The 16,627-nt window shown below is 38.6% G+C and overlaps 1 protein-coding gene across 1 annotated transcript in view; it reads left to right on the forward strand.

Annotated features, from left to right (window-relative positions):
- The window catches only part of LOC122984305 (A disintegrin and metalloproteinase with thrombospondin motifs 7), a 91,124-nt gene that overhangs the window by 60,658 nt on the left and 13,839 nt on the right, over positions 1–16,627 (forward strand). Inside the window, exons 17-23 of the mRNA XM_044354670.1 lie at positions 2,149–2,275; positions 5,081–5,294; positions 6,650–8,428; positions 8,849–9,001; positions 10,200–10,373; positions 11,906–12,052; positions 13,979–14,141. Of these exons, the coding sequence (XP_044210605.1) occupies positions 2,149–2,275; positions 5,081–5,294; positions 6,650–8,428; positions 8,849–9,001; positions 10,200–10,373; positions 11,906–12,052; positions 13,979–14,141 (2,757 nt within the window). The remainder of the gene's footprint in view (positions 1–2,148; positions 2,276–5,080; positions 5,295–6,649; positions 8,429–8,848; positions 9,002–10,199; positions 10,374–11,905; positions 12,053–13,978; positions 14,142–16,627) is intronic.

Raw genomic sequence — 16,627 nt, forward strand, 5'->3', positions numbered from 1 at the left:
TGAGTAAAACAGAGCCATCATTAATCATCATGCTTTTCCTTCTATGACAAGTCACAATATCTGCTGTGTAAACTGTCTATTTCTTTGCTTTTCAGTGCAGAACGCAGCATACGTCAATTGAAAAGGGAAACTGTTTTTTATAGATATCCCGTTCTGTGTTTGTACATTCAAGAATTCTTGTTTTCATGGGATTTCGGGGGTTACCTAGAGATACAACTCTAATCATTGCTTACCTGTCATCCAGTACATAGTCCTCTGTGTTTACAGTATGTATTAAAGTAGCTTCACATGTCAACTCTAGACATATTTTGTTTGCACTTTCTACAACTCTCTATTAAAGGATAAGGTACACAATTTTCTATATTTTTCTTATTGCCAACAAATCTCATGTGCAGAGCCAACAATGAGCTGATCCTACTTACAAGTATTGTGTGAGTATCCAAAGCCTTATATGCGTTATTCCTCTGTACGCCTCTGTTGTTGTCCAAACACTATTAAAAACACATCAGTGAGCCACTCCGTTGCACCAGATGACATGTTCCTTCACCCCGAAGATTATGATCACGTTAGTTTGTTTAAAAAATCATGTTTTCATTCTCCAGAGAGCATTTCCTTGTACGGCAAACACCACAGAGCATGCACGAGAACGCAGTTCCATTTACAGTGCTTTGCAAGCTTGTTGCGCTACCTCCTGAGAACCCCCTTTTTGAGGTCTACAGCACAGAGGAATAAGATATATCAGGCTATGGATACACACACAATACTTGTAATTAGGAACAACACATTGTTGGTTTGGTGCTGCACATGAGATTTGTTGACAGTAAGAAACATATAGAAAATCTCCAGCCTTATCCTTTAATCCTTATTTAAAAAGTTGGCACTCCCATTTAAATGGCTTACAGGCTTTGCTTAATTGCAGTCAGCCAACTTATGTGGAATGGATTTCATTGGTATGGATTATTGAATAGCAATTATATATATATACAGTAGTAGTAGTAGTAGTATATACAACGTTGTCAGTGTGAGCACTAGCTTTGGTATCCAACTTTACTATTACAGCTCTGTAAAAAGCTGTCTTACAAAAATGAGTCCAAATGTACCTGTGACCACACCAGATAGATGTTTTCTTTAGAAAATCCACCTTCTCCTCCACTTTTCCTCACATGTGAAAAGGCTCTTTAAGGTTAATTCAATTACAGCGCATCAAGGCACAATACCTGTCCTGTGTCCACGTGCCAGGAACAGGTTTTCATCCACATTCAAAATGTATTAGATCAACATATCCACCTTAGTGTGACATCAAAAAAAGTATTTATTCAATTGGCAGTTCAATTTAGCCAAAAGGTCATCTAATCAACATGGCTGAGAGTGTTTTTCTCCTGCATTTTTTCTACTTCATTTATTTTTTTTTCTTTCTGCCTCCATCTGATTTTCAATCAATGTAGCTGTGTTGTCCTTCAGAAGCTGCCTTTGAAGGTGTGAATTAGTCACCAGATGCGCATTGTGAATGCTCAGCAGGCTCAGAGCAGGAGGCAACAAAGAGGTGAGAGGTTTCTCCTGCTCTGATGAGGTGGAAACCCCCTTGGGAGGACAAGAGTAATGATGGAGAGCAATATCACAACAGGAGATAAATCTGTCACAGCCTTAGGAGACAAGTTCTTTTTATCTAATGCTTTGTGTAATGCTGTCTGAAACCTGGATGTGACACTCGTCAATCTGGTAGATACTGAAATGTATTTCTGTCCAGCTAGTCTTATTTTAGATGGAGGGGAAGAAACTGATTTCTGTTTATGTGATTAGAGAGCCATTCGCAATGTGTTGCATGTGTATTTAAGGATTATAGTGACAGCTTTGGCACATGTGACATATCGTATTACTTTGTACATTGAAAACTTGCAACTGGTTTTATATGTATGTGTTATGTCCACACTGTGTTAGTGTTTATCCTGGTTTGGTGTGCTTAGGTAACATTTGTGCTGTGTATTCACTAATGATATTTTTAAATAGCTCTTACATTCACCATCACCTACTCATGTTTGATTAGGTGTCTTCTAGGTACTAGGCTATTATTATTCCTTGCTGGGAGCTGTTTGTGTTTGTGCATGCTTGCTCACAAAAGTTTTTTTTCTCATCTCTCTGGTATTCCAGGTGTTCAGAGGCAGATTGTTCACTGTGTGGAGAAGACAACTGGGATAGTAGAGGAGCACTTCTGTGACCCCTTAGCCCGACCCGATGATAACCAAACCAGCTGCAACAAAGATCCGTGTCCAGTCATGTGAGTTTACCTCCTGGACATTATTTACAAAATGACACCTGCAGATACACACATATACACACACACACAGTAAAAGAGGCTTGTATTTCAGCCCCTGCAGGAGCAAACACTTTGTAGTATGAATGACATCACAAAAACCATGCAAAAATCTGTTGCTGAAACTATAAAGTGATACAAGTAACATAATAATAATAATAATAATAATAATAATAATTGCAATATTCACATTTAACCTTGCATCCTTAAAAATATAATTAGTGTCCATGTTACAACCATTTCAAGTTGAATTTAGTTCTGGGAGTCTTCTCTTATCGTCTCCCAACTCACCGGTCTGCTAATTTAACTATCATGACTCCAAACAATAGTAACATGGAATTGCACCCGTACATGTGAGGACAGGTGCCTTTCTGTGGCTCACAATTGCAGTTTTAGCAAACAATTAAAGTGCCCCTCCACTCAAATGCGTTTTGCTTCTTGTTACTTCACTTGGATCTTTGAGCTTCACTGTGCAGAATGATGTATGTGCAGAGTTTGACACTAGAAGGCTGTTTTCACATTCATCTGCTGAAGGGAGGAAAGTTTATCTGAGCTCACCTAAAATCTGAGTTTAAGCGGTGGGTTTACGAGCATGATTTGTGACATCATAACTAGTTCGGAGCCAATCGTTGTCCAGTATGAAACTTACAAAAGTGTTATGTGGAAATTGGAAGCCTCCAGTGCACACTGAGAATGGACTTTTCAGTGAAAAATTGTGTCCAGCAATTAAACTTTGGAAATGAATAATATTGCATATTCATAGATTCTGAATATTTCAATAAGGGAGAAGAAGTAGATTTAATTAAAATCGTTTTATTGAACTTTTGTGTGGGGAAACATGTCAGACATAAAATATTATTCAAGCAGTCTTAACACGCTTCAGCTGCACATCGAACCATATAAAGAGGTACTGAGTAATCTATAGAGTTCATCAGCTTCTGTCAGCCAAAGAAATGTCAGTATTGAAAGATTTTTGACATCTTAAAACTGTCTATAAATAGCATGAATATAGTCAATTTCTTACATTAGTGAAATGAGTATGTAAATTACTGAGTAAACTGCTAGAGATCCAACAGAAACATGTAGTGATGAGGTAAAATTAGAAGAATAATATGAAATTAGATTAGATTATTGTAATCTTGTGCACCTCGCTCATAGATTATACATAGGACCAAAGTGCACCAGAAAACATTAAATCGCTTTTGTTATTGTTCGCGTCTTTCAATCATGTATTGGTGTCTACAAGTGCTTTTTTTTAACCTACTGTTGATTATAGGAACATTTTGTTTAAAGAGGAGGTCAAGAGGACCACAGAGGACAGTGAATGAATAAAGTTATTACCCCCCCCCCCCCAAAAAAAAGAAGCCAAATATTTACAGCACCACTCTTTGATAGTGTATTTTATTTTCTTCTTCAGTTTCCTAATTCTGCTTTGTTCTATTTAGTGAGGGAGGAAGGGACAGGAGAAACAGGAGAGGTCTCCCTGGATACAGCTGGCAGGTTGCTGCACTGAGATCAAAGAATCAATACTCAGACTTGTTTACGCCCACACGTTTTATCGCACCAAACTGCAGATTATTAGCTTGTAGTATCAGTTGTGAAATAGCTAATTTTTCTCTTTGAGTTTTAATATTTGGCATAGAGATCATTACCAGTTCTGTTGCTACAGATGCTTTAGGTGTACCAAGATTCAAGTTTGAGTTCTTAGTCTGCTCAGTTTGTGAATGTAACAATTAATGGTACAAGGACGAAGTGTGTGCTGTTGAAAGTTCTTTGCATTGTTTAGGGTATCAATGTTAAACGTGTATGTTTTTTAACATTGTTTGTTGTTTGTATAGCATACGTTTGTATGCTTAATACTGTTTTCCATTGTTGGTGGTGATCCACAATTCCCATGCAAAATTTAATTTTTTAATTTTTACCTAGACAGACAGTTCACAGGAACTCACAGGAAATGATTCATGCACACATGGCACTGTGCATGCGGTAAGAGAGCAGCTGGTGGTTATTTCTAGCTGCTTGGTTGTTCAGACTATCCGGTTTTCATTGGAACACGATGTACAGCACCAGTCAAAAGTTTGGACACACCTTCACATTCACTTGAATGAGAAAGTGTGTCCAAACTTTTGACTGGTACTGTACACACAGTATGTACCTGCTGTTTGAAATTAGAAATTTCATGGGTAATTATTGTTGTGCAATTGTTTGGCCACTATTTACTGTATGTACAGTATGTGTTTTTGTATAGTGGCTTTTGAATAGTCAAAGTTTATCTTGCAGTTAACCATTTACTGTGGGGCTGCTAATTAGATGAGCACCTCAGCTACAACTAAAAAATAACTAGCAGTGTTTCTCTTCAAAACACCATTTTGTGGTTCGAGTCAAGAAGCTTGAGTAATGCTGAGACAACCATCAACGTAACACAGAAATGACTTTTTGGCCTTTTGCTTGTTACAATTTAGTCCTTCACTGAGTAGCAGAAAATGTGAGTCAGGTTGAGAGCTGAAGATTTTGACATGTAATTTTTCATCATTTTGGTGAAGCAAAACTTGAGACATTGCTAATGACCAGCAATAATTAACATGCTGAAGACATAATATGGACATTGTGTGCTAAGTGACAATTGAAGTTCACTGAACTTTCATCCATCAGCCAAAACCGTATGTGTGAGTCATTAGCATTTGCACCGCTGTAAAACATTGTCATGTTCCATAACAAGTATACCATTAAATTGGAAATGTTTCGTGTCTTTTGTGTCTCTGTGTATAGGTGGTGGGTCGGGGAGTGGCAGAAATGCTCATCGAGCTGTGGGAGCTCAGGCCTGGCTAAAAGGACAGTGCTTTGCATACAGGCAATAAGTGTGGAGGAGCAGAAAGCCCTGCAGCCCAGTGAATGCGAACACATACCCAAACCTGAGTCACTATCCTCCTGTAACACACACATCCCCTGCCCAGCCGACTGGACCACTGGCAGCTGGTCAAAGGTGAGTCTGGCTTGGAATATGAGCATTGTCAAAAAGATATGAAAATGCAAATTGTTCTGCACATCTCCAGAATGTCTTATAGCTACTTTCACATTTTGTGAAAAGATCTTTCTGTGAAAGAGATGTTCTTCTTGTGATGATCTTTTTTTAAAAGTCAGTCATGCTCTTATCTTCTTCTAGCTCTTATACAGCAAATTTCTACATTCTTGCAGCATGTCATAAGACATTTTCACATCTCCAGCTTTTTCGAAATACAAAAGCTAGAAATTCAACAGATACACTAGAGACAGACCCACAGCCTTCATTTCTGTTACACACACATTTTAGAGATGGTTTTATGATATTGCTGATTGGTTATAGCTGGATATTGCCTCAGATCTATACATTTGGGACTAGGGCCATAACTACATAATGGTCATACTCTCTGTATTTTGTGTCATGTCCATTTCTGCATTTCACACATACATTTTAATTAATTTATTTAGAAATAAATGAATTACCTTTAAGATGGTTCCTCAAATTGAAGCAAGATTAACAGGCATATTTAGCATTTACAACCTGAGGAAAGAAGAAAAGACGCTGACCCTGTCTGAACTTCCTGACCCCACCTCACCCTTCTCCCACTGTGTCTTTGTACCTCATTATGTTTTTTACCATGCTAGCGGTGTAGCTCTAGGGATGGCATTGTTGGTGTGGCGGTTGGTCCACCAATTAGGTCCAGACTGAAATAACTTTCAAATGAATAACAATCATGGTTCACAGTCAAAATATCAGTTTGTCAAATACTTTGATTTGTGACCAAATACCTGCAAAACTAATGACATTCTTATCAGCTTCAACTGCTCTTTATATTTAGTGTTAATTAGCACGCAAATATGCTAAGCTAAGATTCTTACTTATCCTGCTGAATCACATCACCTGCTAGACATCAGTATGTTAATATTGTCATGGTGAGCAAATTAGCATGCCGATGTTAGCATTCAGCTCATAACACTGCTGTACCTGCCTACACCCTCCCAGAGCCGCTAGCATGGCTTTAGACACTTAGTCATGTTTCAGTCTAAGTTATGCCTTTGGTTGTGATCTGTAGGAGTTCCATAGCGTAGGGTGATTTAAGATGATCTAGCTTTTTCCATCACAGTTGTTAGGATTTGGATTGACATGCACAAGGAGCAGAATCACAATAATTTTTTGTTTAAATGTGAACAGTTTTTCAGCTTGCATTTACTAGATTATATTATATTATATTATATACTCAGTTATATACTCAGTTTTAAAGAGCATTTCAAAAGTATAAGTTTGGCTAAACACTGATCTGATATATATATAACAGTTGTCTCTTTTCTTTCCTGCAGTGTTCACTGACTTGTGGAAGTGGAGTACGTCGCCGCAATGTAACCTGCTCTAGAAACACAGGTGTTGACTGTGACCCACAGAAGAAGCCGCTTGCTGTCACTACCTGCTACATCCAGGACTGCCCACAAGTAGTGGATAATTTTGGAGGCATCGACTGGTCTGGAAGCGGCTGGTCGAGCAAAGAAGTGCTCAATGAAATTAACTCCAAACCTGTGGCCAAACCACCTCCAAAATACAGCACCACCAAAGCCCAGCCAATAACTCATAATGACTTAAATAACATTGTTGAGGGAGATTTCCACTACCATAATAACATAGAAAATATTGATAATTCTCAGGAAAATAGTGTTGAAGTTGATGATTTTTACTATGACTATAACTTTATCAATTTCCATGAAGACTTGTCAGATGAGAGTGAGGGAAAAGATTCCGAGGACAATCAGGAATTTGATACTCCACGGGAGGCCAAGCCGACCCGCAGCGTGAAAGAAAATGCATACATGGAGACTACAAGAGCCCCAACGGCGAGTTCAGCCATTTCTACAGTTTCAGAGGCCACTTCCCACCCTTCAACAACTGCAGGGCCACAGGAAACAAATCTGGACAATGTGAAGGACAACGGAAACCCAGCAACGAAAGAATCCATGCAAATGAATTCAGATGATTTGGATGACTTTCTTTCAGAGGATTATCTTCTGCCTGTTTCTACCACTCGCTCACCACCATTGTCCACAACTAAGCATTCACAAAAACAGAGACATAGCGATCTGTGGTGGCCTGAAAACATTAGCACAATGCCCAGTCTGGCTTTCACAACAAAGGAGCCTACACAGGATGTGAAATGGGGGCAAGATGGGGAAGAGGCTGAAAATAACTATGATGATTTCACTGAGGAGGAAAATCATACTGAGGACCTCACTGTGACTCCAAAACATGCTGCTCCCACTCCTGGACTTCAAACCACTAGCAGTAGTATCATAGCTACAACAGCAATTGCTCAAGAGCCGGAGGATGATTTTGTGTACAATTATGATGAAGAAAGTACACAAGGACCTAAAGTCTCTGCATCCCAAGAAGATGTAGAGAGTCCAGAACCCTTAGGCTCCCCCATGCCAGAAACTACAGTTCAGGTTAAGACCTATCATTCAGTCCAACTGGACGAAAGAACTTCAGAAATACCTCAAACAACCAATCAATCAATAATATTTCCAACTACTGACTTGGATCAAACTCATTTAAGTACCACTAGCAAGGGTAATTCATGGGTGTCTGACCATGACCTCAGTGCGACCTCACTTCCCGTCCCTGAGAAATCCACTCCTCTTCCCAATCCCCATCTGCTAATCTCAGGTAACCAAGAGGCCTCAGATGACACCACATCATTAACTGGAACAGAATTCTTACCTCCTACAAACCTGGAGGAAGTCACTCAATCTTCTCCAGCTGGTTTCCAGCCAGCTACAACCGAGCAGACACTGACCAAACCTGCTGTCAATGCAAGAACTGGAATAGATTCCACATCCCACTCCCCATCGCTTATTTTAAGTGATTTTGACTACAATGAAATTGTTCTTCCCCCAGTGGTGAGTACTATTAGCAATAAGAGTGATCCTGGCACTACACCAGCACAGCACATGGAATCACCAACACCTGCTGTGCCCATTTTGCCAACCCATTCACCTACTCCGGGGTCACTTCCTCTACCATCATCAATCCAATCTCCAGCCTCCACACAAGTTACTACAGCAGCCTACTGGGTCACCGGAAACTGGAGCGCAGTGAGTCTGCATGAATCCACACGTTCTGTTTTTGTGCTTATTCTGTGGGAGAGGGACAAAGCTGAGCTTTGTCTAACTATTAATGTCTTTATCTGTTTTTTATCTGTTTATTATGCAACACAGTATCTTTAACTGAATTCTTTGGAGGGAGCATTTGACCTAGAGCTAATGCCGATAATGTCAGTTTATGTAATGAATTTTTATGGCGCATTTGACAGATGTTTGCTTGTATTGGCACTCATGCTGTGTTGTACATAATATTCAAAGATTTTGCATTTATTTAGATATCATGAAAAAGCTTCAAGGCTGATCACAACACACACAAAATACCTTCGGATTGAAGTTTCTTGTGAATGCTGGAGAAGTTTTTGCACCCAACAAAATGTAAGTAGTGTTGCTACAATACATTTTTGTTGGCAGTGCTCCACCACCTGTGGTCTGGGTGCCATCTGGAGGACTTTGGCCTGCAGCACTGGCTCAGATGCTGACTGTGACCCAGCCAAGAGGCCTGCACCTGCCCAACGGTGTTACCTGCGCCCCTGCTCCATGTGGAAAGTTGGGGAATGGAGCAAGGTGAGACTACAATGCCAGATTAAGTTTGGACACACTTTCTCATTGAAGTGAATTGGAAGGTGTGTCAAAACTTTGGACTGGTTCTGTACTTGGTATATGATGATACCAAAATGGGCTGAAATATGATGTGGTCATTGTTTTACTTGCTTGGTTTTTACTGTCTTTACCCTGGAATATAACCACATTTTTTTGTATATGCACTGCTAAAGATATTTTCAAAATCTTATTATGACTTGGATTTATGTATTTATTTCATTTTTATTGAGTTTTCACTACATTGTAACCATGCTAGCGGCACAGCTGTGGGGATTGTAATGTCAGTTGGTCCACCACTTTGGTCCAAACTGAAATATCTTAACAACTATTGGATGGATTGTGATGAAATTTGGTACAGAGGATTGTCCCCCAAGGATGAAGCCTAATACCTTTAGTGATCCCCTGACTTTTCCTTCTAATAGTTTTGAGTGAAATGTCTTGACAGCTATTGGATGGATTGCCATAAAGATAATCATGTCAAGACACTGTTGATTCCTTTTCCTCTAGCACCACCAGCAGGTCATAATTTAAATTTGTCTAACACTTTGGTTTATGATGACCAAAGACTTGAAAAACTCGCATCAGCCTCTATGGTACCTCAGGTTTAGTTCTAATTAGCAAATGTTAGCATGCTAACACGCTAAACTAAGATGGGGAGCATGGTGAACATTATACATGCTTAATATCAACATGTTAACATTGTTTTAATGAGCATGTTAGCATGCTGACGTTAGCTTTAACTCAAAGCACAGCTGTTTCTAGCTTCAGACTTTTTGTGTTAAGTTCCCAGGTTTTCAAAAATAAAACTGAAAATTATGTGCCCTAAATATAATGAAAACAAACTGTCTTGGAAAAGTGAAGTGGTAAGAAACAATGAAATGCTTCGAGTGTAAAAGCTTTTCTAGTTGTTTTTACAACCAGTAGTCATTCAGGCCATAGTATATCCAGATGTAGTAAGTCCTGGAATTGCTGTTTGGCATTGAGGGTATTTTGCTACTCATCCAATGAGCTTAATTCAGCTAAATTCAGCTTATTTAAGCCTCGTGGAAGAGGAAGTAAAAACCACATAGCAAATCCAGTAGCCTTAGACTCAAGACTACTGGATACACACAAAATCCACCAGCTCCTGCTGTTTGAATAACAATCATATGTCTTTTCCCAGTGCTCCAAGAATTGTGAAAGCGGCCTTAAGTCACGAGAGGTCCAGTGTTTTGACATGCGGGATCATAGGGCCCTGCGACCTTTCCACTGCCGGGCAATGTCCTCCAGGCCACAAACACAACTGCCCTGTAACCTTCAGCCATGTCTCGACTGGTACACCTCCTCCTGGGGTGAGGTGAGTAACATAAAGCAAATAATGACAGACAGTGTGTATACTCTGGTTTCACCACCTATTGAATCTGAATAGGATACACTGGAAGGTTATGAAATGCGTATCTGACAGTATACCATAAGGTCAGTTTCAAGTGTGTCTGTCCTTGTGCGATTCTTTGCAAGCCTATATTGTATGAGGATGTTGGACTGGAGAAATTTTACTCAATGCGTGCCCCATGGATTTTCAAATAAAATAGTGATATTAGTCAGAACCTTTCAGCACCACATCAAAAATGCAAACAGTACAACAGGCTGTTAAAGGATTATAATCATCACTGCATTTACTTACTTGCTGAACATTCCTCCTGCTGAAATACATTTACTATATATTCCTGCAGACATTTTTCAGAACACACTATATGTTTTTAATTCATTTTTATTGATTTCTTTGTCTATTTTGTTTCCATCCATTTCAGTGGAGATTGAAATCAATGTGCAGAACTTTAAAATGGGTAATTAGTCACTGTGAACATCTTCTTCTCAATCATCTTCCACTACTTTTGAAATTATGTTATTTTTGCCCGGGTTGAGGCATCGAAAAGGTTGCTGTTGAGGAGTGTGATATTGTGTGACATTTCAGAACAATCTGTGCTTTCGACTGAATTTCTGTGCAGCAATTATGTAACGAAAAGTACTAAATATTCACAGTGTCTATTTGACACAAGAGCCAAGTCTGCAAGTCGCAACTGAGATTTAAAAAAGCCAGAGACTGCCTGGAATGTTCAGAAAACGCTTTCAAAAAAAACAAACAAAGTTATGCTGTTGTTGCCAGTGACATAAATCACACACAATTTGTTGTCGTCCATTTTTAAATCATGCAAAATATACTGTTACACTCCTTGAACTTCAAACAGTTTCAGAACACTTTCTATACATTTTATCATATTTTTTTTGACATTTTATAGACAAAACGATGCATCAAGAAAAATAAAAATTGGCAGATTAATCAATAATAATAATTGTTAGTTGCAAGCCTAGATTGTAGCTACGGTGGATTGTGCTGCAGGAAGCTTTTAAATGCTTCTTTTGTGGAGTTTCAGTCAACACTATCAGACCAGTTGCAAACACTGTCAAACTGGTACTGACAGTAGAAGTGTCAAAAACTTAAATTAACTTAAATGAATTAAAGTTTTGTCATTGGTTAATCCATCCATTTTCTGCTGCTTTTCCAGGATGTGTTTATTAATTGATTATATTATTATGAATTATTGTTATACAATAAATAATACTAGGCCATACTGTCCCTACTAGTTTTCCATCATACTGTCATATATTGTATGGTATGATGGTGAAACAAGTATTAAATTGCTTTCTATGTGGTATTAAAAAGTCTTAAATTTAACTTGGTGAACGCTGCAGAAACTTTGTTAGTTTCCTCCTGAATTCAAGCTTAGCAATCAACCTAGTCAAGGCTCTATACTGTATGAACTTAAATACATTATTGCTTATGTCTGTCATTGTGTGTGTGTGTGCACATGTCTGTGTGTTGTTCAGTGCTCTGAGGTGTGTGGAGGAGGTGAGCAGCAGCGTATAGTCACCTGTCCAGAGGAGGATCTATGCGACAGGGAGCTTCAGCCCAGTAACATTCAAACGTGTAACAACCAGCCTTGTGCTCAGTGGCTTACTGGATCTTGGGGACAGGTACAGTACACACTCACACAAACACACACACACACACACACAAACACAAAACAACTAAAAACAAGAGGGAATGATCTATCTTGACATTTGATTCATAGACCAATTTCATGGAGAACATAATCTCCTGCTCATTGATGTGGTTTTATTAGGTTTGACAAAGGATCGAAATTACATTTTAGGGAACTTGAATACTAATCTATAAAAAAGTCATGCTGTCTGTCCAACCATCCATTTTCCAAACTTCTACAGGGTCACAAGATAATTCATATAGTGCTCTAAAAACTTCTGTGATTGAAGTAAAAGGACAAGGCCATTTTCTATATTTTTCTTATTGTCAACAAATCTCATGCGTAGAGCCAAACCAATAATGAACTGATCCTGCTTACAAGTATGGTGTGTATCCAGAGCCTTACATATATTGTATTCCTCTGTGACGCAGACCTCTGTTGTTGCCCAAAAACTATTAAAAACACATCAGTGAGTCACACTGCTGCACTGGGTGACATTTTCCTTCACCCTGACGACTACTGTTACAGTAGTTTGTTCAGAAACTACTTCAATAATACAGCATTCACATTAGTAGCACAACAAGATATTGAAGCATTGTAAATAGAACTGCATTCCCTTACATGCGCAGTGGTGTCTGACGTACAAGAAACCTCTCTCCTGAGACCGAAAATGTGGTAATTGTTATTAGTCTTTTAGAACGTGTCAACCAGTGCAGCGGTGTGGTTCATTGACATGTTTTTAATATTTTTTGGACAACAACAATACAATATATCAGGCTTTGGATACACACACAATTCTTATTAGGATGAATTCATTGTTGGTTTGGCTCTGCATGTGAGATTGTTGACAATAAGAAAAATATAGAAAATCACCAGCCGAAGCTGATGATTTGTTTAACTCCAGAAAAAGAGGGATGACGAACAGACTGGTCAAATGAATTGGGAGGAATCAAAGCAAGAGAGGGAAATATATTGACTTGACCTGGAATAATGGCAGAATGTGGAATAAACTTTTGGGTGAACATTGGGTGAAAGACTATGGACAAATCAATGACCTAGTTCAGGATCAGCAGCAGAAAATGGATGGATAGACTCTGGGGAAATACACACGTGTGTCAGGAGTGTAAAGGCAATATACCCTTTCAATTTGTTTCCCCTGCAACCTCATTATTCACCTTTTGTGTCTAAATTTAGTATTGATGACTCTTAATTGATTGACAGTAGAAATCCTACGCATCCCAAAGTATTTTTACCTCCGTCACATCAAGTTAGTGGAGGCAGTGTGTCAAAATGCACAGATGATAACATATTACTCAACTGTGAGTAGCATTTTTAACTTATAAAATTCATATTATCGCTTACGAGTGTGGTTAATACACAGTCAAAGAGCTGCGGTCCTCATTCATGTCTCTTAATAACCCGACTCACACACTTTCCATTATGACTGCTTCCCCAATTTCAATTCCTTTTATCATCCCTCCACGTGGCTCCTGTCCATACGCAGGCACACAGACAGGTCTTTTGATACAGAGTCATTTTAATCCATGAACCACATCAGCAGTGGCAAAGCAACCCCCCAGAGTCTAAAAGTCTTTAATCTGCACACAGTCGAGGAAAAAACGTGTCTGCAGCATCCTTTATATTATTATTTATTTATATACTGAGGACATGTGAACACAAGCACAATGTAATGCTTATAATAGCCAACGATGGACAAAAATTCAATCATATCATAATAGACCAATAGAGTTAGGAAATAAATCTGACTCTACAATCTACAAATGATAAGACTGGATGGGAATTCATGACATGAAAGACCACACCAGTATTATTGCATGTTTAGCATCATGGTAACATTCATTAAAGTATGTTGTTTGCCAAACGTTTTAAAAAAAACTTGGTAAAATTCTTCCTGCAGTGTTCAGCGTCTTGTGGTGGCGGAGTGCAGCGTCGACTCATCAAGTGCGTTAACACAAAGGCTGAGACAGAAGAAGAAGTGGATCAAGCTCAGTGCGACCATGAGCCGCAGCCGGAGAACACGCAGAAGTGTAATTTACAAGAGTGCGAGATCGCCCCCTCTGGTGAGTAAATTAGATGTACTGTAAATGCATTAAAAGCTTTGTGAAGAGTAATTTATCAATGTAATCAGCGCAAAAGATGGACAGACTCCAAATGATGAAAATTATTGCCATAAGAGGGTCAAAACGACATAAACGAGAGCATAATATACAACGACAGATGTTTTTTTTCTCATCACATAATATATATCGTCATATCACACAGCCCTAGGTGCAAGTGAGTTGAAGGGGGTGTGTGGAGGACATGAGAGACATGAGCAGTGATTTGTGTTAAAACTCGTTCGTCTTCTTTGAATCATAGCTCAGTCAAATCTGATGAGACAGACATGATACACATATTTTTTTTGATTGAATGTGACTTAAACTTCCCAATGATATCATATCATAATCTCTGATGTGTATTGAAAATGAATGTCCACAGATCTGCTTAGAAATCATAGAAAAAAGACAATCCCCCTAACTCCAGAATGTGCCTGAGAATCATTAGGTTTTAGGTTTTTGTTCGTATCAAAGTATTTAATTAACAGTCGTTGGTATATTAATGGGTACACTGCAAACAGGAGCTGAAAATAGCTAAATGGAATGTTGACAGTTTGCCCAAATGTAAACAAATGTAGGCGGAAGAAACAGGGCTCAAGTTGTCATCCACAGCTAACTCACTGAATCCATGTCACAGTCATACTTCCTGTTTACATCCAACAAATTATGGGAACTGAATTTCCAAAACTGAGATCATGATTATTCTCCAATCTGAAGTAAACAAAGAGAGCATAATAATAGGAGTGACAAAATCCATTAATATTAGCTTTTTTGGTGTGTTGCACTATCAGTATTTTTATAGCATTACATATGCTCGAAATCGTTTTCTGAAACAGTGACACTCTTCACTATCTATTCATATATAAATATTTGCCTCTGTGTTGAAAACCAGTGGACAAACAGACTAAAAACTCACAAATGATCACAATTTGAAATTGCGCCATGGTTGATGGCAGATGAGGGGAGGCTCACAATGTCAGACTTTGAAAACCCATGATGTGAACACAGCATTACTACTGTTAAAATACATGTTTTTACATTTTGTTTCATTTTGCATTTCAATCAGCTTTCAGTTTATGTAATATGGTTTTTAGATATATGGTTAAATAGTAATATAACTTGGTTTAAGGGTATACAGTAGGATTACTCAGCTATTCCTCTATTTGTCTATAAAGTATTCAACTAATAAAATCAAGCAGTTACTGAGCATTTTGTTATAATGTGATTATCATGTTAGCAGAGGGCAGCTAAGGACAGTGTATCTAGCTGGGGGTTCAGTTTGAAAGAATACGTTCAGAAGACTGTTACTGTTTTCCAAACTCATGTTGTGAAGCTGGATAGATTTGTATTTTGCTGCTGGCAGCATCAGCAGCTGTTTTGACTGAACTTTAAAATTGCAAATAATTGTTTCCCAACATGCACTGTCCAGCCTGAAGGAACAATAACAACTTAGCTTTATTTAAGCCACATGCCAAAATCACCTTGCAGGCACACATTCTGTAAGTGCCTGTGAATCTATTGTGGTTGACTCTTGTCAATGCAGCAACTATTAACTGTACACACTGCAGCTAAAGCTTAACATACAGAATTAATACTGTACATTTTAATGTTTATTACTGATCATAAAGAATCTCAGTATTGTGATTTATTTTGTTGGACATCTGGGGCATGGGAATATGAGCCCAATACTACAGTAATCCCAAATAATGCAGATCAAATGAACTGGAGACTCAAAATTACTTGTAGGTGTGATTGGTGGAAATTTGAAGCCTCCAATGCACATACACTGAGTACAGACATTACAGTGAAGTAGGAGACATCTTGTGTCCAGCAGTTAAACCTCTGAAATGAAAAATATTTGCTAATTCATAGAATCTGGATTTTTAATGAGGGAGGAGGAGTAGATGCCATTTTAAGGATTTTAAAATGGTAATTATACTTTCTTTGTGAAAAACAATATTAGACACACATTATTATCCCAAGCAGAGCATTCATATATATATTTTAATACATGTCTGGAGGGGATCTTTAAGAGTCAATATTGTCATCAACTATTTAACCTCAAACCTTAATCGGTGAGAAAAAATGGAAGAAAGCCCACAAAGAGCAACAGTGGACGGATCTTACAAGTAACTGTAGCATGAACCTCACTTGACTTGCAAATGTAGAGAAACGTCCTCTACTCTTCCTAGTAGTATTTGTCCTCCCTCATGGCAGGGTTTACAGCTCTAATGAGTCAGGTTGCGTTTCTCCAATAGTTGATTTTGGTTCAACTTTCTTGCCGCAGGCCACTTTGGCACCCCTGCGGCCCTCACTCCCGCAGCCTAAACGCACTAACCCCGTTCAAAAGAACAGGAAGACTGGCGTTTTCACCCGTGCTTTAATTGGTTTGTCTTTATTGTGTCTGACACGCAGTAAGTGTGCCGATCATTTATCTCATTGTTTATTAT

The sequence above is a fragment of the Thunnus albacares genome, chromosome 1 (genome assembly GCF_914725855.1).
Source record: "Thunnus albacares chromosome 1, fThuAlb1.1, whole genome shotgun sequence".
In the NCBI taxonomy this organism is placed as follows: Eukaryota; Metazoa; Chordata; class Actinopteri; order Scombriformes; family Scombridae; genus Thunnus; species Thunnus albacares.